Raw genomic sequence first — 22,612 nt, 5'->3', positions numbered from 1 at the left:
TGACTTGGGGAGCGAGAAGCTGTGAAAGGTAAGGAACTGCTTTTGCCTGCGGAGACAGGACAGAGACTGGGGAGGAAGGGAGAGTATGGGAAAAGCACCCCTCCCCAAAAGCAGCTGGAGAGAAAGTGGAAAATTTGAAACAGCTGCAGGGACTAAACTAAAAAGGGAGAAAGGAGAAAGGAGAGCATTTAAATTCCATTAAGACTGTAAACAAGGGGAACGCAAAGGCTGCAACTCTGCAGCTCGATACCTGGTGGTGCTCTGGTGGAAGAAGCGAATCCCCAGGAACAGAGTGGAGTCTGGGAGGTTCTTGGGCCACATGAAGAAAAGTGGTTCCACTGCTGGAAGGACATTTGAGACTGTTGAAGCCACCTGGTGCCAGCAGACCCTGGAAGGCAGCCGCATTCGCTGGTGCTGGGGCAAGGTTGTTAAGGGTGAAGCCTGGTGCCAGATGTGTGTTGTGATTTTCCATAATCCCTGAAACGCTGCAGCTACTCTGTCTCGTGAACTTTTTCTGGGGCGGGCTGGCACCTGGCCACAGTCTCAGGGCACCGGCAACAACAGGGTCCAGTGGGCATTCCTGGGTGCACTCAATATTCAGCCATTGCTCATTTGGCCATTGCTCAGTGAGACCCTTCCGCAGAGGGGCAGAACGAGTCAAAGCTGCAGTCCTTTAGAAGTAAGGGGCCGGGGGAAAACAGCCGCGTCTGAGACAAAACTTGGGAGAGAGGTATTGCCTTGGGCCTGGTCACAGAGAGTGAAAAAGCGGGGAGTGGACAAGAGTTGAAGACAGAGGACGGTGCACAATTGCTGATCCGGGAGAACAGACCGGGTACCCGGGAGGCGCCATTTTCACCATTCCTGTGCATGCGCATATGCACCAATGAGCGCTGCAACAATCCATCCCAGTAGGCTAGCAGCGCCATCTAGTGGAGAGTGGAGCTGTTACACTGAGCCCCACCCAACTAGGCCATCTTTGCTCTTCAAGTACACAAAACTCACCGCCGGCTTAATTTATGGACTATAAAGAGCTACATAGACTGACTTCTAGGGGAAAACGAAGCAACTTCAGTCCTACTTCAATCTGTTAGCAGGTTCATCTATTCAATTTTCTTTCTTTTTTCTTTTTCTCTTTTACAATTCTTTTCTTTTTCTTGAATACAGAAAGAGAAAAAATTCATTTTTATTTTCAATTTTTATTAAAAATATCTTTCTTTAATTTTAATTACTATATTTTGTACTTTTGAGTAAATTTTTTTCAAATTATACTTTACTTCCATCATTTTATTTTAGCCTACTTCAGTATATTCACCTTTCAAATTTTCAAAGTTTCCTTTTTTCTTTCTTTTTCTTTTTTCTCTTTTAGTTTCTTTCCTTTTATTGAATGCAGAAAGAGAAAGAGTTCACTTTACTTTCAATTTCTATTAAAATATTTTTACTTAATTTTTATTACTATATTTTTTGCTTTTATGCAAATTTGTTCAAATTCTATTTACCTCCATCATTTTATTTTAGTCTACTACAATGTATTCACTTTTTCAAATTTTCAAACGATTTCTTTTTTCTTTTTTCTTTCTTCTTTTTTGTTTCTTTTCTTTTTTCTTAAATACAGAAAATTTAAAAAATCATATTTATTTTTAATTTTTATTAAAAATATGTTTCTTTAATTTTTTCTACTATATTCTTTACTTTTTGTATATTTTTTCAAATTCTATTTTACCCCATCTCATTTTAGTCTACTTCAGTGTATTCATTTTTTCAAATTCTCAAACGATTTCCTCCCCCCCCCCTTTTTTTCTCTAATCTGTCAAAACACTTTCAACACTCAGACCAAAACACACCTAGGACCTAGCATCATCTATTCGATTTGTGTGTGTGTGTGTGTGTGTGTGTGTCTTTAATTTTTAATTTTAATTTTTTTAATTGTATTTTTTAATTTCAATTTTTCTACCTCATTAATTCCTTTTCTCCCTTCAAAATGACAAAATGAAGGAATTCGCCCCAAAAGAAGAGCACAAAGAAACGACAGCCAGGGATTTAACCAACACAGATACAAGCAAGATGTCTGAACCAGAATTTAGAATCACGATAATAAGAATACTAGCTGAAGTCAAAAACAGATTAGAATCCCTTTCTGCAGAGATAAAAGATGTAAAAAATAGCCAGCATGAAATTAAAAATGCTATAACTGAGCTGCAATCACAGATGGATGCAGCGGCGGCAAGGATGGATGAGGCAGAACAGAGAATTAGCGATATAGAGGACAAACTTATACAGAATGACGAAGCAGAAAAAAAGAGGGAGATGAAGGCAAAAGAACACAATTTAAGAATTAGAGAAATCAGTGACTCATTCAAAAGGAACAACATCAGAATCATAGGGGTCCCAGAAGAGGAAGAGAGAGAAATAGGGGTAGAAGGGTTATGTGAGCAAATCATAGCAGAAAACTTTCCTAACCTGGAGAAAGACACAGACATCAAAATCCAGGAAGCATAGAGGACTCCCATTAGATTCAACAAAACGGACCATCAACAAGGCATATCATAGTCAAATTCACAAAATACTCAGGCAAGGAGAGAATCCTGAAAGCAGCAAGGGAAAAAAAGTCCCTAACCTACAAGGGAAGAAAGACCTATCCACAGCAGACCTATCCACAGAAACTTGGCAGGCCATAAAGGAGTGGCAGGATATATTCAGTGTGCTGAATCAGAAAAATATGCAGCCAAGAATTCTTTATCCAGCAAGACTGTCATTCAGAATAGGAGAGATAAAAAGTTCACAGACAAACAAAAATTAAAGGAGTTTCTGACCACTATACTAGCCCTGCAAGAAATTTTAAGGGGGACTTTCTGAGGGGAGAAAAGATGAAAAAAATATATAAAAATAAATAAATACCAAAAGCAACAAAAGATTAGAAAGGACCAGAGAACACCACCAGAAACTGCAACTCTATAAGCATCATAATGGCAATAAATCCATATCTTTCAGTACTCACTCTAAACGTCAATGGACCCCATGCTCCAATCAAAAGACAAAGGGTAACAGAATGGATAAGAAAACAAGGTCCATCTGTATGCTGTTTACAAGAGACACACTTTAGACCTAAGGAGGCCTTCAGATTGAAAATAAGGGGATGGAGAACCATCTATCATGCTAATGGTCAACAAAAGAAAGCTGGAGTAGCCATACTTATATCAGACAATCTAGGCTTTAAAATAAATACTGTATCAAGAGATGCAAAAGGGCATTATATCATAATCAAAGGGTCTATCCACCTAACAATTGTAAACATTTATGTGCCAAATGTGAGAGCACGCAAATATATAAATCAATTAATCACAAACATAAAGAAACTCATTGATGATAATACCATAATAGTAGGAGACGTCATCATCCCACTCACTGCAATGGACAGATCATCTAATCAAAAAATCAACAAGGAAACAATGGCTTTGAATGACACATTGGACCAGATGGACTTAACAGGTATATTCAGAACATTTCATCCTAAAGCAGCAGAATGTCCATTTTTCTCCAGTGCACATGGAATGTTCTCCAGAATAGACCCTATACTGGGACAAACATATACACTACCAAAACCGAATCAGGAAGAAATAGAAAATTTGAACAGACCTATAACCAGTAAGGAAATCAAATTAGTAATCAAAAATCTGCCAAAAGACAAGAGTCCAGGGCCAGATGGCTTTCCAGGGGAATTCTACCAAACATTTAAGGAAAAGTTAACACCTATTCTCTTGAAAATGTTCCAAAAAATAGAAATGGAAGGAAAATTTTCAAACTCTTTCTATGAAGCCAGCATTACCTTGATTCCAAAACCAGAGAGAGACCCCACTAAAAAGGAGGACTATAGACCAATTTTCCTGATGAACATGGATGCAAAAACCTTCAGCAAGATATTAGCCAACCGGATCCAACAATACATTAAAAAAATTATTCACCACAACCAAGCGGGATTTATACCTGGATGCAGGGCTGGTTAAATATCCACAAAACTATTAATGTGATTCATCACATCAATAAAAGAAAGGACAAGAACCATATGATCCGCTCAATAGATGCAGAGAAAGCATTTGACAAAATACAGCATCCTTTCTTCATAAAAACCCTCAAGAAAGTAGGGATAGAAGGAGCATACTTCGAGATCATAAAAGCCATATATGAACGACCCAACACTAATATCATCCTCAATAGGGAAAAACTGAGAGCTTTCCCCCCTAAGGTCAGGAACAAGATAGGGATGTCCACTCTCACCACTGTTATTCAACATTGTATTGGAAGTCTTAGCGTCTGCAATCAGACCACACAAAGAAATAAAAGGCATCCAAATTGGCCAGGAGGAGGTCAAACTTTCACTCTTCACAGATGACATGACACTCTATATGGAAAACCCAAAAGCTTCCACCAAAAAACTGCTAGAACTGATTCATGAATTCAGCACAGTTTCAGGATATAAAATCAATGCACAGAAATCGGTTGCATTCCTATACACCAACAATAAAGCAACAGAAAGAGAAATCAAGGAATCGATCCCATTTACAGTTGCACAAAAAAACATAAAATACCTAGGAATAAATCTAACCAAAGAGGTGAAAAATCTATACACTGAAAACTATAGAAAGCTTATGAAAGAAATTGAAGAAGACACAAAGAAATGGAAAAAGATTCCATGCTCCTGGAAACTAACAACAAGTATTGTTAAAATGTCGATACTACCCAAAGCAATCTACATATTCAATACAATCCCTATCAAAGTAACATGAGGATTCTTCACAGAGCTAGAACAAATAATCTTAAAATTGTATGGAAACAGAAAAGACCCTGAATAGCCAAAACAATCTTGAAAAAGAAAACCAAAGCAGGAGGCATCACAATCCCAGACTTCAAGCTATACTACAAAGCTGTAATCATCCAGAGACTATGGTACTGGCACAAGAACAGACACTCAGATCAGTGGAATGGAATAGAGAACCCAGAAATGGACCCACAAACATATGGCCAACTAATCTTTGATAAATCAGGAAAGAATATCCAATGGAATAAAGACAGTCTCTTCAGCAAGTGGTGCTAGGAAAACTGGACAGAAACATGCAGAAAAATGAACCTGGACCAATTTCTTACACCATACACAAAAATAAACTCAAAATGGATGAAAGACCTAAATGTAAGACAGGAATCCATCAAATCCTCGAGGAGAAAGCAGGCAAAAACCTCTTTGATCTTGGCCACAGCAACTTCTTACTCAACACATCTCTGGAGGCAAGGGAAACAAAAGCAAAGATCAACTAGTGGGACCTCATTAAAATAAAAAGCTTCTGCACAGCGAAGGAAAAAATCAGCAAAACTAAAAGGCAACCGACAGAATGGGAGAAGGTATTTGCAAATGACATATCAGATAAAGGGTTAGTATCCAAAATCTGTAAAGAACTTATCAAACTCAACACCCAAAAAACAAAGAATCCAGTGAAGAAATGGGTAAAAGACATGAATAGACACTTCTCCAAGGAAGACATCCAGATGGCCAACCGACACATGAAAAAATGCTCCACATCACTCATCATCAGGGAAATACAAATCAAAACCACAATGAGATACCACTTCACACCTGTCAGAATGGCTCACATTAACAACTCAGCCAACGACAGATGTTGGCGAGGATGCTGAGAAAGAGGATCTCTTTTGCATTGTTGGTGGCAATGCAAGCTGGCAGCCACTCTGGAAAACTGTATGGAGGTCCCTCAAAAAACTAAAAATAGAACTACCCTATGACCCAGCAATTGCACTACTAGGCATTTATCCACGGGATACAGGTGTGCTGTTTCGAAGAGACACATGCACCCCCATGTTTTTAGAGCACTATCAACAATATCCAAAGTATGGAAAGAGCCCAATGTCCATCAATGGATGAATGGATAAAGAAAATGTATATATAAAATGGAGTATTACTTGGCTATCAAAGGTATAAATCTTGCCATTTGCAACTACGTGGATGGAACTGGAGGGTATTATGCTAAGTGAAATTAGTCAGTCAGAGAAAGACAAAAATCATATGACTTCACTCATATGAGGATTGAAGAGACAAAATAGATGAACATAAGGGAAGGGAAACAAAAATAATATAAAAACAGGGAGGGGGACAAAACAGAAGAGACTCATAAATGTGGAGAACAAACTGAGGGTTGCTGGAAGGATTATGGGAGGGGGGATGGGCTAAATGGGTAAGGGGCATTAAGGAATCTACTCCTGAAATCATTGTTTCACTATATGGTAACTAATTTGGATGTAAATTTTAAAAAATAAAAAATAAATAATAAATAAATATAGGAGTTAGTTGCAATTGTGGGAGGAGCTAGGGGGAAAAATAGATCCCAAAACAAATTTTCTAGTCAGATTAGGCCTGCATGAATAAGGTGATGTTTGCAGAAGACTAGGTACTTTCAGGGGTGCCTGGGTGGCCCAGTTGGTTGAGAGTCCAACTTTGGCTCAGGTCATGATCTCACAGTCTGTGAGTTTGAGCCCCACATCTGGCTCTGTGCTGACAGCTCAGAGCCTGGAGCCTGCTTCGGATTCTGTGTCTCCCTCTCTCTCTGCCCCTCCCCCGCTCACACTCTGTCTCTCTATCAAAAAATGAATAAACATTAAAAAGAAATGAAAAAAAAAAGACTAGGTACTTTCAGCTTCTGGGATGGAATCATAAAGGAGTGAGTGTCGAAATTTAAGGTAGATGGTTGTTATTCCTGGCTACTGCCTCTGTGTGTACAAGTAAAATACCTGGTGGTAGATTTGTGATGGCTGTTGGTCAGCAGGTCAGTAGGCATGGAGAGCTGTGCATGAAGCTTAGGGATACGGGGAGAAATTAGAATCCTCTAGTATTGCTGTGTTTCTATCACTGCCTGAAAACAATATTGAGCCACAGAAAATAATGGCTGCTGTTTCACATTTCCTCCCACGGCTTATGCATTTCTTATGTGACCAACTCTCAACTGGAAACTTACAGGGAAGAGAATTCTGGGAAACAGAGTGCTAACAGGGTAGTCACAGAACAGTCACAGATGCACATTTTATCATCTGTGCTTATCAAAATGAGGAGCATAATTAAGTCTCAGTTAATATTTCAAGGAATTAATAACACATTGTTTAATTGATTGATAGTAAATAAGCCAAGGAATAAGTGAACTCAAAATTCCATCAGGATATTTTTAACTATAGCAAAATGACAGCATTTCATCTTATTGTTCTACAAATTAGCTTAAAGAACAAATGAAGAGTGAGAAAAGTACAGGAGGATAATCAGCTTTAAAAGTCATTAAAATGTAGTTCTCTAGTGATGACTGACACTGATTCAAGAACAAACAGCAAACCAACTATATAAATGAAAAGCAAACTCTTGTACAAATTGAAATTTAATATGAAGAAAGAAAAAAATGCAAATCAGTTCTGAAGTGATGAGTTCTTAAATCAATTATGTTATTAAACAGATTAGAAATAGAAACAGAAAGGTGTTTAATATTCTTACACCTTACATCAAAATAAGTTGCAAGTAGATTAGAATTAAAAGTAACACTTAATAAACACACACACCCCAATAACAATATAGATGTTGGGATGTCCATATATAATAAAGCTGTGCAAAAGCCCTAAGTTTCAAAGGGATAAAATGCTGTGTTATAGATAATATTATCAGTACTGATTTCATTTAAAAATTTAATCTGCGATATGAAAATAAGGTATTAATTATAAAGGGTTTATAGAAAGGTGTTAATATGTCAGGTGTAATCAAAAACTCATGCTATGAGATTTTTAAGAAGCTGGGCAGAAAACTTGGGGAGGGCACAAAGAAATCACAGTAAATAACCACAATAAAAATAAACAAGAATGTGACCTGTTCCATCAGTAACCTACTATCTGACAGTCCTCCTTGTAAGTGTAGAACCACTAGAAAATTTTCAAATATGCACAAAAACAATTCATAAAGATGTCACAACATCGATTTGGAATTAAAAATAAAATATTACATACATTCATATTATGAAAAGATAAAATGCAAATTACAGATTTGAGTATATTTAAAAAGGAATATTGTATCCCATATGTATAAACACAAACAGATCTCTAAGTTTAATATTAAGTGAAAAAATTGCCTATGAAATGATACAGTATATTACCATTTACATGAAGTAAAAAATTATAATCCCAACCCCCACAGAGAAAACTGAACTTAAAATGATCTGTTTAGACTCCAAGAAAGAAGAAAGTCATGTGATGGTCATTCCTGTCTCTGAGGATAAGAAAAAAATGGGAAGTGGTTTGGGGTACGAGTCATAGGTCATTGCAACTTAACTGTCTCATGTGTTTGATTAAGAATAACATTAAAGATAAATAAGTCTCAGTAATAATAGTTTTTAATTTCATGTTGTGGGAACAAAGGTATTAGTTATGTTTCCTTGTCTTACTTTTGTTGAACTGAGGGAAAAATAAAGAACTTAAAAACAGGGGAGAAAAGAGCACTGTTAGCAAATGTAATGATGGGAAGTGTCATTGCTTGGACTGTTCATTCTCACACAAAGTGAAATAATGAAAACAGTACTTGCTTCCACAATAGGAATTAGTCCTTGAACCTGAGACATTTTGAAGATTATTCAAATCATAGAATCAATAACAGGCCCGATCAAAACCCCTGGAATATCATCTTGTGGCACTAAATGTACACAGAGAAAAATCTCCAGAAAGAACACACATTTTCCTTGCTAGATCAAAATGTTTGGTAAACAAAGGCAAGAGTATCTACTTTTTAGCAAAGACACAGAGCACTCGCTCTCGTATCTGTTTGGTCCTTACACCATAAATGATGGGGTTGAGCGAAGGTGGGATAACCAAATAGAGGTTGGCAACAAGAATGTGAATGTAGCGTGGTATGTTGTGTCCAAATCGGTGAGTGAGGAAGGAGAACACTGAGGGGATATAGAAAACGCAGATGACCCCAGTGTGAGAGCCACACGTGCTTAGGGCTTTTAACCGAGCATCATGTGATGGGAGGCGGAAGACAGCTCGGAGTATGTAAATGTAGGAGATGCCAATAAGGAACAGGTTCAGAAGAAAGAGAGACACCACAAAGAGCCCATAGATGGCATTGATACGGATGTTTCCACAGGACAGTTTTGCAATGCCCATGTGTTCACAGTAGGAATGAGCTATTACACGAGCCTGACAAAAGGGTAGGCGGTAGATGAGATAGATCATGGGAAGTGTAAACAGAACAGGACGAATCACAATGCACATGCTGATGCCCACCAGCACCCGGGATGTCAAGATGGTCCTATAGTGGAGTGGAGCACAGATCGCCACATAACGGTCAAAGGCCATGGCTACCAGGACCTCAGCCTCCATGCCAGTGAAGGCATGGATCAAAAACATCTGGGCTACACAAGCCCCAAAGTTAATCTCATGAGCATCAAACCAGAAGATACCCAGCATGCGGGGCATAGAGGTTGTGGAAAGGGCCAAATCGATAGTTGAAAGGAGGGCCAGAAAGTAGAACATGGGCTCTCTCCGCAGGGTCTGCTCCATCTTGATGACTAGCAAAATGGTGGCATTGCCCAGCAAAGCCATAAGGTAGACAGAGCAGAAAGGCAGGGAGATCCAGGCATGGGCCCCTTCCAGCCCTGGGATTCCAACGAGGAAGAATGTATCTGGGTGAAAAATGCTCCTGTTGGGATAAAACATCCTCCCAAGTGACAGAGAAGGAGTTGCCATTCCTGGAAGGAGGGAAAAAGAAGCTTGAATAAGATGTGGTTATGAAAATGATTAGCTTAGTGTTTCAATATGTAATGAAAATGAAAAAGACTGCTATTTGAAAGGGCTTGTTAATGTATATCTTTTATTATAAACTGAGCCATACTTATTTGAATGGGCCAGTCTCAAAGAATTTATTACTCATTTTTGTTTAACACATGAGGCTCATCAGCAAGCCTATGGCAAAGTTATAAGACACAGAACTTGATATTAAGTATGGATCATTTTGTATGCCCTGTACCTTTTGTAAAGCTCTCATCTGAAGAGGGGCACATGAAAAATCAAGGATGCACACATGGAAATGCAGATATAATCCAAAAGGAGATAAGCCAGCTAGAAAGTAGAGTGGCAGGCACATATGTACAAGACACTCCTGTAATTGGGAAGTGCAGAAATTATCTAATGATTCATGTATCACTTCTGGACATAGAGAAAATGCCAAGATCCAGCCAAATATCCTGTCAAAAAGAGAGAAACACAATATCAGAAGTACACATTATCACAATCAAAAGCACAGACACTCTGGGATGCCTTCCCAGGAGCACGTACCAGCTGGGTCATATACCTCTACACTTGAAACATCCCAGAAAGAAAGATAATGATAAACCTTATGTTTATTTTCATTCATGTCCTTATTTTCCCAAGACCATCCCATTTCATAGCCCACTGCATTTTAGAGTGTTCAGGGAATGGTGGTTTCTAGTGGTATTTGAAAGCTTCTTCATTTACCCTCCACACCGCACCAGTTCCTCTGGGAAAGCCTGCCGATTTCACCACTGCTAAGGAACTAGCATGTACTGAGTGCACTCCTTTTGCCTAACTGGGGATGTGGGTAAAAGACTGCCTGGAAGGCTTCAGGTGGCATGCACCTGAAGAAGGCATTTTTGAGCAGCACAGAACTGTCTGTGTCTGGAACAACAAAGTCTGGTTGGAGAGGCAACTGCCTTCTGTGATTGTGTAAAGGACACAGGGAAGGGTGCTTTTGCAATCCCTTAAAAACAATGAAGAAGCACCTAATCACTTATAAACTCAAATAATGAAATAAAGGAATGTTCTCTGGGTCTCCACCTTGAGGCAGAGGGATTCAAGATCAGGATGAAGTAGCATAGACTCCATTTTTTATCCTTTATATAGCTCCATATTTCTTGGGGAAACATAGCCAGGTAAAAAAATAAAATAAATGCTATATCCATTCTAGGATTAGAGGGGTGTGTGTGTGTGTGTGTGTGTGTGTGTGTGTGAGAATAAGAGAAACAGAGAGGGAGAGAGAGAGGGAGAGAAGAGTTGTGTTTTTTAACACAATTTGTGTTTTTTATTTTGTGTTTATTTGTGTTTTTTAAGGACTGAAACTCCAGGTAACAGCCACCATCCAGTAGCAGGATGCTGGCCAAGAACAAGCCTTTTAATACCCTGATGCCTACCTTGGGTTTAACTCTGAAAATAGACTCTCAGTAGTATGCTACCGCTCACCTCAGGTATTCGCCGTGCTACAGAAGTCTATTTCATTCATTCCCTATAACCCATGGAAGAAACAGAAATTATACTTTATCAACCAACTGTATGCTCATTTCATAGATGGATGTTAAAAGACTTGGATCTTCCTAGATATTTGTAAGGAAACCTATTCTCCATTTAAAAGCTGCAAGATTAAACTGGCAACATTAACAAAACAAAAACAAAACCAAAACAAACAAAAAAAAAACTGCAATGAAAAAAATAAAATTTTCAGTAAAAAAAAAAAGTGCAAGGTTTTTCTCCATTAGATTCAGAAATTGGACCACATGATGCATATCCTATCATATTAGGCCAGCAGTTGTCAGCCACAGTTGACCATATCTCTTTCACTTGACTGCAGTACATACCCAAATCAAAAGAAAACTCATCTTTGATGCTTCATTCCTCCACAGGAATAGAGATATAAGGCAAATATCAAGCAGCACAGCTCTATTTGCCTTTTTTGAAAAAATACATCCAAGGAGAGTCATTGTATATTAAGGCTTTAGCTGCTTCTAATTTTAGAAAAATGAGTTAACTCCATTTTCTACTATAAATTGTGCCCAGGGATCGAATCCTCTGAGATTGCTGGCAAAACTCCTAGACTATGATTTAGATCAACAGAAGCCTAAGGGGAAAAAAATGACATAGATAGGAATTTATAGAAGGAAAATTACACATGTGGGGCAAAACCCCACAAATATTATCATTTATATATGACATAAAGATAGATACATTCCATCTCCCTCTAAGTAATATTTTGCAGCCTAATTCTATGGATTGTTGTTTCCTAGATAAAATAGTACTTAATCCATATTCTAAGCTCAAACATAATAACCTGGCATAGGAGACGCATTTTCAACCTGAGCTTTCACTATCCCCATGCACTGGCCTGACCATGTGTTCTAGGTTCGTTGAATCCTTAGCTATGGGGATTGACATCTCTGAGGTTTTGGTCCCACTGTCCTTTGTTCATGACCGATCTCCTCAGTCTTCCCCCTTGACAATTTTTCATATCTATCTCACAAAGGCCATAGGGATAAGTGGTAAAAATATCCAATCCTGGAGTCGGTCTGATTCAGTTCAGATACTGGATTTCTCAGTAGATTTCCTTCTCATATGGTTTGGAAGCACGTGTACAATGTTGTGAGATATTAAGTCCTCTTTATACATATAGTGGAGTGAAGATATCTGTACCTAGGTTTTTCATTATAGGAAATATTTGATTACTAGCTCAATTACAAGTGTCCATTCAAATTTTATTTTTCATCTTCAGTTATCTATAAAGACATTTTGAGAGAAACAAAAACTGACAGACTTCATTGCCAGCCAGGCTGTACAACAAGAAATGTTAAAGGATTACTAGCAGCTGATGGGAAATGGCAGAAGTTTTTAAATGGCTGTAAATGAAGAAATAAGGATCATTGGACATATGGAATAATTATATTATCTATTTCAAATATAAAATGAGCTTTGCACACAAAAATATTTTTTTTAATTTTTTTAATGTTTATTTATTTTTAAGAGAGAGAGAGAGAGCATGAGTGGGGGAGAGACAGAGAGAGAGGAAGACACGATCTGAAGCAGGCTTCAGGCTCTGAGCTGTCGGCACAGAGCCTGACGCGGGGCTCAAACTCACAAACCATGAGATCGTGACCTAAGCCGAAGTCGGGCACTCAACCGACTAAGCCACCCAGGCGCCCCAAAAATATTTTTATTATATGGCTTTGATGATTGCAAAAACAAAATAGGTACTTAAGTAGACAGAAGAGAAATAACCCAGTGAAGAAATGGGCAGAAAACATGAAGAGACACTTCTCTAAAGAAGACATCCAGATGGCCAATAGGCACATGAAAAGATGTTCAGCGTCGCTCCTTATCAGGGAAATACAAATCAAAACCACACTCAGGTATCACCTCACGCCAGTCAGAGTGGCCAAAATGAACAAATCAGGAGACTATAGATGCTGGAGAGGATGTGGAGAAACGGGAACCCTCTTGCACTGTTGGTGGGAATGCAAATTGGTGCAGCCGCTCTGGAAAGCAGTGTGGAGGTTCCTCAGAAAATTAAAAATAGACCTACCCTATGACCCAGCAATAGCACTGCTAGGAATTTACCCAAGGGATACAGGAGTACTGATGCATAGGGGCACTTGTACCCCAATGTTCATAGCAGCACTCTCAACAATAGCCAAATTATGGAAAGAGCCTAAATGTCCATCAACTGATGAATGGATAAAGAAATTGTGGTATATATACACAATGGAATACTACGTGGCAATGAGAAAAAATGAAATATGGCCTTTTGTAGCAACGTGGATGGAACTGGAGAGTGTAATGCTAAGTGAAATAAGCCATACAAAGAAAGACAGATACCATATGGTTTCACTCTTATGTGGATCCTGAGAAACTTAACAGGAACCCATGGGGGAGGGGAAGGAAAAAAAAAAAAGAGGTTAGAGTGGGAGAGAGCCAAAGCATAAGAGACTGTTAAAAACTGAGAACAAACTGAGGGTTGATGGGGGGTGGGAGGGAGGGGAGGGTGGGTGATGGGTATTGAGGAGGGCACCTTTTGGGATGAGCACTGGGTGTTGTATGGAAACCAATTTGTCAATAAATTTCATATATATAAAAAAATAAAAAAATAAAAAAATAAAGCTACCTGAAAAAAAAAAGTGCATTAGGAATCTACACATAATGTACATACTTTTGTTTATAAATGTACATGAAACATATAAAATAATATATAATTTCAGTGAATAAGTCAAAAATACAGAAAAATGTATTTTGAAATAGCATCACAGTGTCAAAATGTTTTAGGGTCATTGCAATACAGATACCATCAATTCCTCTCATTCTACCATGTGGAGTTTAAAATGTTTAATGATCATACAACAATTTAACAATGAAAACTATCATAAATGAATATTAACTGAAAAAATGACTTCACTCAGATCTATTGTCAAATAGGATATACTAAAAAAATAGGTTTCCCATGCTTTTAAAAAATAATGTGACAGTTTCTATTAACAAGGTGGCAGCCTATGTAACTATTGTCATTCCTCCCACCCCCGAAATCTTTAGATATGTTAAAATTGATGTTAAAACTAAGTGGTTTTTATATATACCTTCCAAAGCAATAGGAACAGTTATTAAAGGACAAGAATAAGCAGCCTAGAGTATACCTGCAAACGCAAGACGTAGTTATATTTCAAAGACAGGGTTGGGGGTGGGGGGACGTGAATGTTTCTCTGTCTTGAGATTTTCAGAAAAGCCAGAGGCAAAAAGCAACAAAAAGCAAATTCCTAAAGAATTAGGTGGAGTTTCACAGTAGTGTCTCCACTACACAAAACTCTTACCCTAGTTGGGTTTTACAGTGGATGCTACAGGGTGTCATCCTTAACCCATTTTCAGATCTGAAGTTCTCAATCACCAAACCACTGTAATGTGTGCCTCTTTGCTTCTTCTCTTGCCTAATGGACCTTCTTCACCTAAGATCAAATCCTCCTCCCAGAGAGCCCCAAAAATGACTGGTTGGTAAAGCAGCATAAAGCTTGCCCGATTCACCCCAATCAGGACAACTATGAAGGGCCATTCCAGCTCCAAAGACTCCTGTATAAATATCTGGCTGAAAGGGGTACCTGGATGGCTCAGTTGGTTAAGCATCTGACTTCAACTCAGGTCATGATCTCACAGTCAGTGGGTTCAAGCCCCACATTGGGCTCTGGGCTGACAGCTCAGAGCCTGGAGCCTGCTTCAGATTCTCTCTCTCTCTCTCTCTCTCTCTGTCTCTCTCTCTCTCCCTCCACTCACATACTCTTTCTGCCTCTCAAAAATAAATAAACACTAAAAAAAATTAAACGTCTGGCTGACACTTTCGTTGCCATTTCATTAAAAATCATTTTCTCCCTCTCTTTTCATCCATCTCACCCAGGTGCTGATCTTGGGAGCAAAGCTGTATTAGTTTTCTAATGCTGCTCTGATACATTACCATAAATGGAGTGCCTTAAATCAACATAAATTTATCATCTTGCAGTTCAGTTTGTTAGAAAGCTGATGCATACATATCTCACTGAGCTAAAATAAAGTGTTCAGCAAGTCTGCATTCTTTTCTAGAGACACTAGAGGAGAATATGTTTAGTTGCCTTTTCCAGCTTCCGTAGGCTGTCCACATTCCTTAATTCATGGCTCTCTTACCCATTTTCAGAGCCAATATAATGACAGCTTAAGTCTTACACATGTGATATTGCTCTTACTTTGCTTTAATTGTATAAATGCACCCTGATGTTTATAGCAGCATTATCAACAATAGCCAAATTATGGGAAGAGTCCAAATGTCCATCAACTAATGAATGGATAAAGAAGATGTGGTGTATATATATATATATATATATGTACACAGACACACACACACAATGGAGTATTACTTGGCAATCAAAAAGAATGAAATCTTGTCATTTGCAAAGACATAGATGGAGCTAGAATGTATTATGCTAAGCAAAATAAGTCAGTCAGAGAACGACAAATGACATACAATTTCACTCAAATGTGGAATTAAAAAAATAGAACAGATGAACATGGGGGGGGGGGGGAAAGAGGAGAGAGGCAAACCATAAAACAGACTCTCCACTATAGAGAACAAAGAGATAATCACTAGAAAGGAGGTGGGTGGGGGGGATAGGTTAAATAGGTGATGGGTATTAAGGGGGGCATTTGTTGTCATGAGCACTGGCTATTTTATGTAAGTGATGAATCACTAAATCCTATACCTGAAACTAATATTATACTCTATGTTAATGAACTGGGATTTAAACAATAACTTGGAAAAAAGAAATGCGTAAATAAGTATGCAATTGAGTCATCATGTTTCCTTCTCTGACTCTGTCTTCTATTTCTATTATTGTCTGCCTTCAAGGACTCATGATAACACTGGCTCCACCTTGATAGTCCAGGACGATCTCCCTATCTTAAACAACCTTAATCCCATGTACAACTTTAGTTCCTCTTTGCCATGAAACTGAACATATTCACAAATTCTGAAGATTAGAATGAGGACATCTTTAAGGGGGCATTATTCTGACTTCATGAAATTTTCCATCTCAGGATGTGGTTTCTAAGAAATCCAACCTGCAAACACTGCTTAGCCAGGGTCTTTGAAGAGCCTACCAAGAAATCACATTGGCAAAGAAAAACTCACAGTAAATAGTACCAAATATCCAAAGATTAGTAACAACATTTAAAAAAAAAAGCTAACAAGATAGTGTGAAATAAAATAAAAACTAAACCACTTCAGGGATGCCTTGGTGACTCAGAGAGTTGAGCATCTGACTCTTGATTTCAGCTCAGGTCATGACCTCAGGGTCATGGGATCAAGCCCCATATTGGGTTCTGTGCTGAGCATTGAGCCTATTTAAGATTCCCTCTCTGCTCCTCTCCCCCCCACTTGTACATGAGACCTCTCTCTCTCTCTGTCTCAAAAAAAAAAAAAAAATCAAATCAACCACTTCAGGGATTTAAAATATATATGAAGTTAGGAACCTTAAAGAGATAAGAGAGAGGGTCACCCTGGTGCCTTAGTCAATTAAGCATTCGACTCTTGATTTTGGCTCAGGTCATAATCTGGTTTGTGAATTCAAGCCCCATATCGATGCAGAGTCTGCTTGGGATTCTCTCTCTCTCTCTCTCTCTCTCTCTCTCTCTCTCTCTCTCCTCTCTTTTTGCCCCTCTTTCAGTTGCTTTCTCGCTCTCTCTCTTCCCCTCAAAGTAAATAAATAAAATTTAAGAAAAAAGAGATGAGACAGGAGAGAGAATTATAATCATGAAGAAAGCACAGGTTTTGTTGTTATTATCAAAAAGATCAAACATAGGAAATCTAAGTGTTGAAAATGGTGATATCAAGGAACTAAAAATAGAATGGAAATTGCTGAAAATAAAAACTTGGAGTTTTAAGAGTAGATGGATATATTTTTAGGTCCATAGTAAAATAAATAAATGATGGAAGGAAAGAAAAGGTAAAATGCATGGAATAAATATATGGCATTCAAACTTTATTTTAAAGTATTTACAGAAGAATATGGGGGGAATGGGGAAGGAAATATTTAAAGAAATAAGGTTTTGGGGCACTTGGATGGCTCAGGTGGTTAAACATCCGAGGTCAGCTCAGTTCGTGATCTCATGGTGGGTGGGTTTGAGCCTCGCGTCAGCTCTGTGCTGACAGCCCAGAGCCTGGAGCCTGCTTCAGATTCTGTGCCTCTCTGTATCTGTGCCTCTACCCCAATTGCGCTGTCTCTCTCCCTCTCAAAAATAAATAAACATTAAAAAATATCTTTTTAAGAAAGAAAGTTTTAAAAGTAATAGATATAGAAGTATCTAGATATAGAAGTATCTACATATTATATATGTATAATATATACATATATATATATATACATGCACACACATATATAGTGTATATCATATAAGAAAATAAGGACTGACTGAACACTGAACATGACTTTTTAAAAAACTTATGAATCTATGGGACACCTGGGTGACTCAGTCAGTTAAGTGTCCGATTTCAGATCAGGTCATGATCTCACAGTTCTTGAGTTCAAGCCCTGAGTCGGGCTCTGAGCTAACACTCAGAGCCTGGAGCCTGCTTTAGATTCTGTGTCTCCCTCTCTCTCTGCCCCTCCCCCACTTTCATTCTGTCTCTCTCTCAAAAATAAATAAACCTTAAAAAAATTTTACAAATTTATAAATCTAGAACATTAAATTTAGAACATTAAATATCAGAAGATTACAATTAAGGTGATTCTAAAAATATATATATACTTTCAAAAAAGTGGAAAAATGATTGGCATATGTTCCATTAATAGCATTAGCTATAGGAAAACAAAAGGTTGAACAAGAAATTCAGAAAGCTGGTAGGATAGAACTTGGTTCCAAAATCCTATGAATTTTTAATTCATTATTCAAATATGAGGGCAAATGAGGATGTATTTAGACATAAAGGTACAATTAAATATTGCAACACTAGATGGGATTGTAGCTAGTAGGAAAAATAGATATTCTCCACTAAGAACTGTGAATTTCAGAGCTAGAAGATATTCATGAAGATTTATTGCAGAAAGATCATTAAAAATATATTTGATCAGGCGCGCCTGGGTGGCGCAGTCGGTTAAGCGTCCGACTTCAGCCAGGTCACGATCTCGCGGTCCCTGAGTTCGAGCCCCGCGTCAGGCTCTGGGCTGATGGCTCGGAGCCTGGAGCCTGTTTCCGATTCTGTGTCTCCCTCTCTCTCTGCTCCTCCCCCGTTCATGCTCTGCCTCTCTCTGTCCCAAAATAAATAAAAAACGTTGAAAAAAAATTAAAAAAAATATATATTTGATCAAATAAAAACGGGCATTTAAGAAGGCTTTTTAATCCTGGAAACACAATTCCAGACAATTCCAAAATGAGAGATATATGTACAAGAAGAACAGGAAAAAGCAAAAAAGGGCTAAAATTTTTGTTTTGTTCAGAGTATGGTAGTTACAAATTACTATAAGTAGAAAACTAATATTTAACTAATGTTGGGAAACAAAGTTAAATTAAGAAAGCAAGCAAGTTAGGAAAAAGGAAAGTATTGGAAAATGTGAAAATTTTAAGAAGTGATCAAAAACAAAGATCGAGAAAATAGAAATATGTCCAAATTAATTACAATTCTGCTACTCAATAATTTTACCCCAAATTCTAAAACCTGGATAAACTGTCTTAACATAAATGCAAGGAATAAACAAATCCCAACAAATAAATGCCAGGAAATGCAGTATTTTTCAAATTAAAAAAATAATATGAATATCTATTAATAGATGAATATATAAATATCAATGTTGTGAAACAAACCAAAATATTTTAATCTATATAAATTAATAACAAATGACCTAACTAAAATATTGTGACTGGTTGTAAAATTAAAAGTTTCTGTTCTGTGTGTCAGAAACACAAATGATACATTTTGATCCTGGAAAAATAGGAGAAAATCTGTGTTGAGGCATTGTTGAAAGCCATTTCCACTGTAATTCTATATATATTTTTATTAAGCATTTTATTTGAGATGAGTTGCAATGTTAAAAGTTGTTAATTCATAAGTTGTAGGAACAATGCTCTGTGTTATACTTTAGTTTCTCTTTTAAAAAGTCTGAAAAAACATTTAATGTAAAGCAATATGACAAGTTTGATGATGCAAAAAGCCATTGCTTGCTCTATGTGAAATATTATTATTGAATCAACAGAAAGCGCTCAGTAGTCTACAAAAAAAGTGACTATTCATAGGCTGGTGTAAATGCTTGTACATTAAAGTAAGTGGAGGAAGTAGAGATAGATCATGGGTCTAGGATGAGAGGCCTTCTATTTGGGGATGGAGAATCTTAGAGTCAAATGTAGATTGAGAGAACAAAAGTGAATGAAGTGATAGGCAGAGGCCTGCATGCATCATGTAGATAGAGAGAAATATCATACATAATTCAATTATGACTACACTGTGCTTATGCTATGGGCCTGAATACAGAGAGATATTCAGTGATATAGTACTCTTGATATTAGTAAGAAATAGTTTTGAAATTACATGTTTTCTTTGGCTATCATCCCACTGAATCTTACATGTTTGGCAGATCATTCCACTTCAGGCTACAGATTTGGCAATGATTGTTTTTGAACCCATGAACTTGGCTTTGTAAAAAGAATATAACAGAATGCAAGCTCCTCAGGGCCAGCCATTTTGTGTTGGTTAGGTTTATGGGTTCATCCCTAGCAATTAGAATGATTCAAGACATACAATAAACACAAAATGAATGTAAATTAAAGGAATAATAAAATGAATACATACATGCATGAATGAATGAATAAATAAATGAACCAACACATGAAGTAGGATAGGGTCAAATTTCTGGTGCCACATTTGTCTAATTTCAGAACTCAAAAAACCGAATGTAATATGTTCTTTACCCAGAAAAAGAGTAGCCTAATGTTATGAAGGACTCTGCATGAAGACATACAGACAGAGGCCACACAGCTCCTTCCAAGATACCCCATTAGCCCTTTGACTTGAGATCCAATGATGTTTCCACAAGTCTCAGAATCCATTAGTCAGCATCTAGGAACAAATCAACTTGTATCTCAACCTGGCAGCAACAGATTAGGACCAGGAGATGTTTGTTGAAGTAAGAACACACAAGTCTTTCTACATGGATCAAAATCCTTAGTACAAGAATGTGTCATGAGTCTTATTTTTGAATAAAAACATGGAGTACTCTCTCTCGTATCTGTTTGGTCCTTACACCATAAATGATGGGGTTGAGTGAGGGTGGGATAACCAAATAGAGGTTGGCAACAAGAATGTGAATGTAGCGTGGTATATTGTGTCCAAATCGGTGAGTGAGGAAGGAGAACACTGAGGGGATATAGAAAACACAGATGACCCCAACGTGAGAGCCACATGTGCTTAGGGCTTTTAACCGAGCATCCTGTGATGGGAGGCGGAAGACAGCTCGGAGTATGTAAACGTAGGAGATGCCAATAAGGAACAGGTTCAAGACAAAGAAGGAAACCACAAAGAGCCCATAGATGGCATTGATACGGATGTTTCCACAGGACAGTTTTGCAATGCCCATGTGTTCACAGTAGGAATGAGCTATTACACGAGCCTGACAAAAGGGTAGGCGGTAGATGAGATAGATCATGGGAAGCGTAAGCAGAACTGGACGAACCACAGTGCACATGCTGATGCCCACCAGCACCCGGGATGTCAAGATGGTCCTATAGTGGAGTGGAGCACAGATCGCCACATAACGGTCAAAGGCCATGGCCAGCAAGACTTCAGCTTCCATGCCAGTAAAAGTATGGATCAAAAACATCTGGGCTACACAAGCCCCAAAGTTAATCTCATGAGCATCAAACCAGAAGATACCCAGCATGCGGGGCATAGAGGTTGTGGAAAGGGCCAAATCGATAGTTGAAAGGAGGGCCAGAAAGTAGAACATGGGCTCTCTCCGCAGGGTCTGCTCCATCTTGATGACTAGCAAAATGGTGGCATTGCCCAGCAAAGCCATAAGGTAAACAGAGCAGAAAGGCAGGGAGATCCAGGCATGGGCTCCTTCCAGCCCTGGGATTCCAACGAGGAAGAATGTATCTGGGTGAAAAATGCTCCTGTTGTGGTATATCATCCTATTACTGATCAAAGGAGGTGAATCTGCTCCCTCTCTAGGGGAAAATGAGAGAGAGGGAGAGGGAGAGATCAGAGGAGAGATCAGAGAGAGAAGGAGAGGTCATATTAATTGCTAGCTCAGTGTTTTAGCATAGAGTTGATGTCATGTTTAATACATAGTAGGTCTGTTACTGAAGGACATATATGAGACATCACACAGCCACTCCCAGGTCAAGGTCATATCCAGAGTTTTCATTCAGCCTGCTAATTGAGTTCTAATCCCAAACATGGAGGCTTACAGCAAGCTCTGTGAAGATTTCTAATAATTAGAGCTTATCATTCACTTTGAAGAATAGCATGTGATTTCATTCTGGGAAACACACCCTGGTGAGGTGACACTGGGAACCTCAAGACTATAGATGAGATCAAGTTAATACACTACAGAGGCAGTCAGAAACACCTTTAAGCTAAATAGATAAATAAATAAATAAATAAATAAATAAATAAATAAATAAATAAATAAATTTAAGCAATCCATAATGAAAATAAATTATAGATCCAGGTGTATAGGTACTCACACAATTAAAACCTGAATTCTTCTGACTATATGTAAAAACTCTGACGCAAGCCCAGCAGCCTCTCGCAGACACTAAATCAGATAATAAGGGCTGGCCCCCTGAGATGCCTGGCCAGGAGTTGAAACAGCCATTGTTTATGATTTATGGACTGTGCAGATCAGTTGGGAAAAGGAAACGGAGGGCTCTCTGATGCTATTTTCACACTTTTCATTCACTCTCCATAGCATATCCACTACTCTCTGAGCACCTATGAATTTTATGTGTTAACTCTGCCACTGTGATGGAGCCAACTTTTGCCTGGCTGCTACTCCTACCAGCTGAAGGCACCAGAAATCTGGGCCGAAAGCCTCAAATGATTTTGGTGCCAGAGAAGGTATTTTTTGTAGCTCTCTGGGTCTGTTGTATGTCAACAGAGAAGAATCTACTTCTGCAGTGGTCTGAAAGGAATGAGAAAGACACTTGAGTAACGCCTTCAAAATGCTACAGGATGAGTCATACCACTCTGAAGGAGGTAAAGAAACTTACCCTGGAAAGTAGGGTACAGCGGTTGTAACTAAAAAAAAAA

The 22,612-nt window shown here is 38.2% G+C and overlaps 2 protein-coding genes across 2 annotated transcripts; both read right to left on the bottom strand.

Moving 5' to 3' along the window:
- Positions 1 to 8,802: 8,802 nt before the first annotated feature.
- On the bottom strand, positions 8,803 to 9,750 carry LOC115525752 (olfactory receptor 52J3-like). The gene has a single exon (XM_030333114.1). The coding sequence runs from the start codon at positions 9,739 to 9,741 to the stop codon at positions 8,803 to 8,805; it is 939 nt and encodes a 312-aa protein (XP_030188974.1). The 5' UTR covers positions 9,742 to 9,750.
- Positions 9,751 to 20,549: 10,799 nt separating this feature from the next.
- On the bottom strand, positions 20,550 to 21,494 carry LOC115525721 (olfactory receptor 52J3). Its single transcript, XM_030333032.1, has one exon. The coding sequence runs from the start codon at positions 21,486 to 21,488 to the stop codon at positions 20,550 to 20,552; it is 939 nt and encodes a 312-aa protein (XP_030188892.1). The 5' UTR covers positions 21,489 to 21,494.
- Positions 21,495 to 22,612: the final 1,118 nt, after the last annotated feature.

Source organism: Lynx canadensis, chromosome D1, assembly GCF_007474595.2.
Source record: "Lynx canadensis isolate LIC74 chromosome D1, mLynCan4.pri.v2, whole genome shotgun sequence".
NCBI classification, from domain to species: domain Eukaryota; kingdom Metazoa; phylum Chordata; class Mammalia; order Carnivora; family Felidae; genus Lynx; species Lynx canadensis.
This window is presented reverse-complemented; position numbering and strand designations above follow the sequence as displayed.

Coding starts and splice junctions, on each gene's coding strand:
- LOC115525752 (XM_030333114.1), bottom strand. CDS start 9,741: ATGTTTTATCCCAACAGGAGCATTTTTCACCCAGATACATTCTTCCTC.
- LOC115525721 (XM_030333032.1), bottom strand. CDS start 21,488: ATGATATACCACAACAGGAGCATTTTTCACCCAGATACATTCTTCCTC.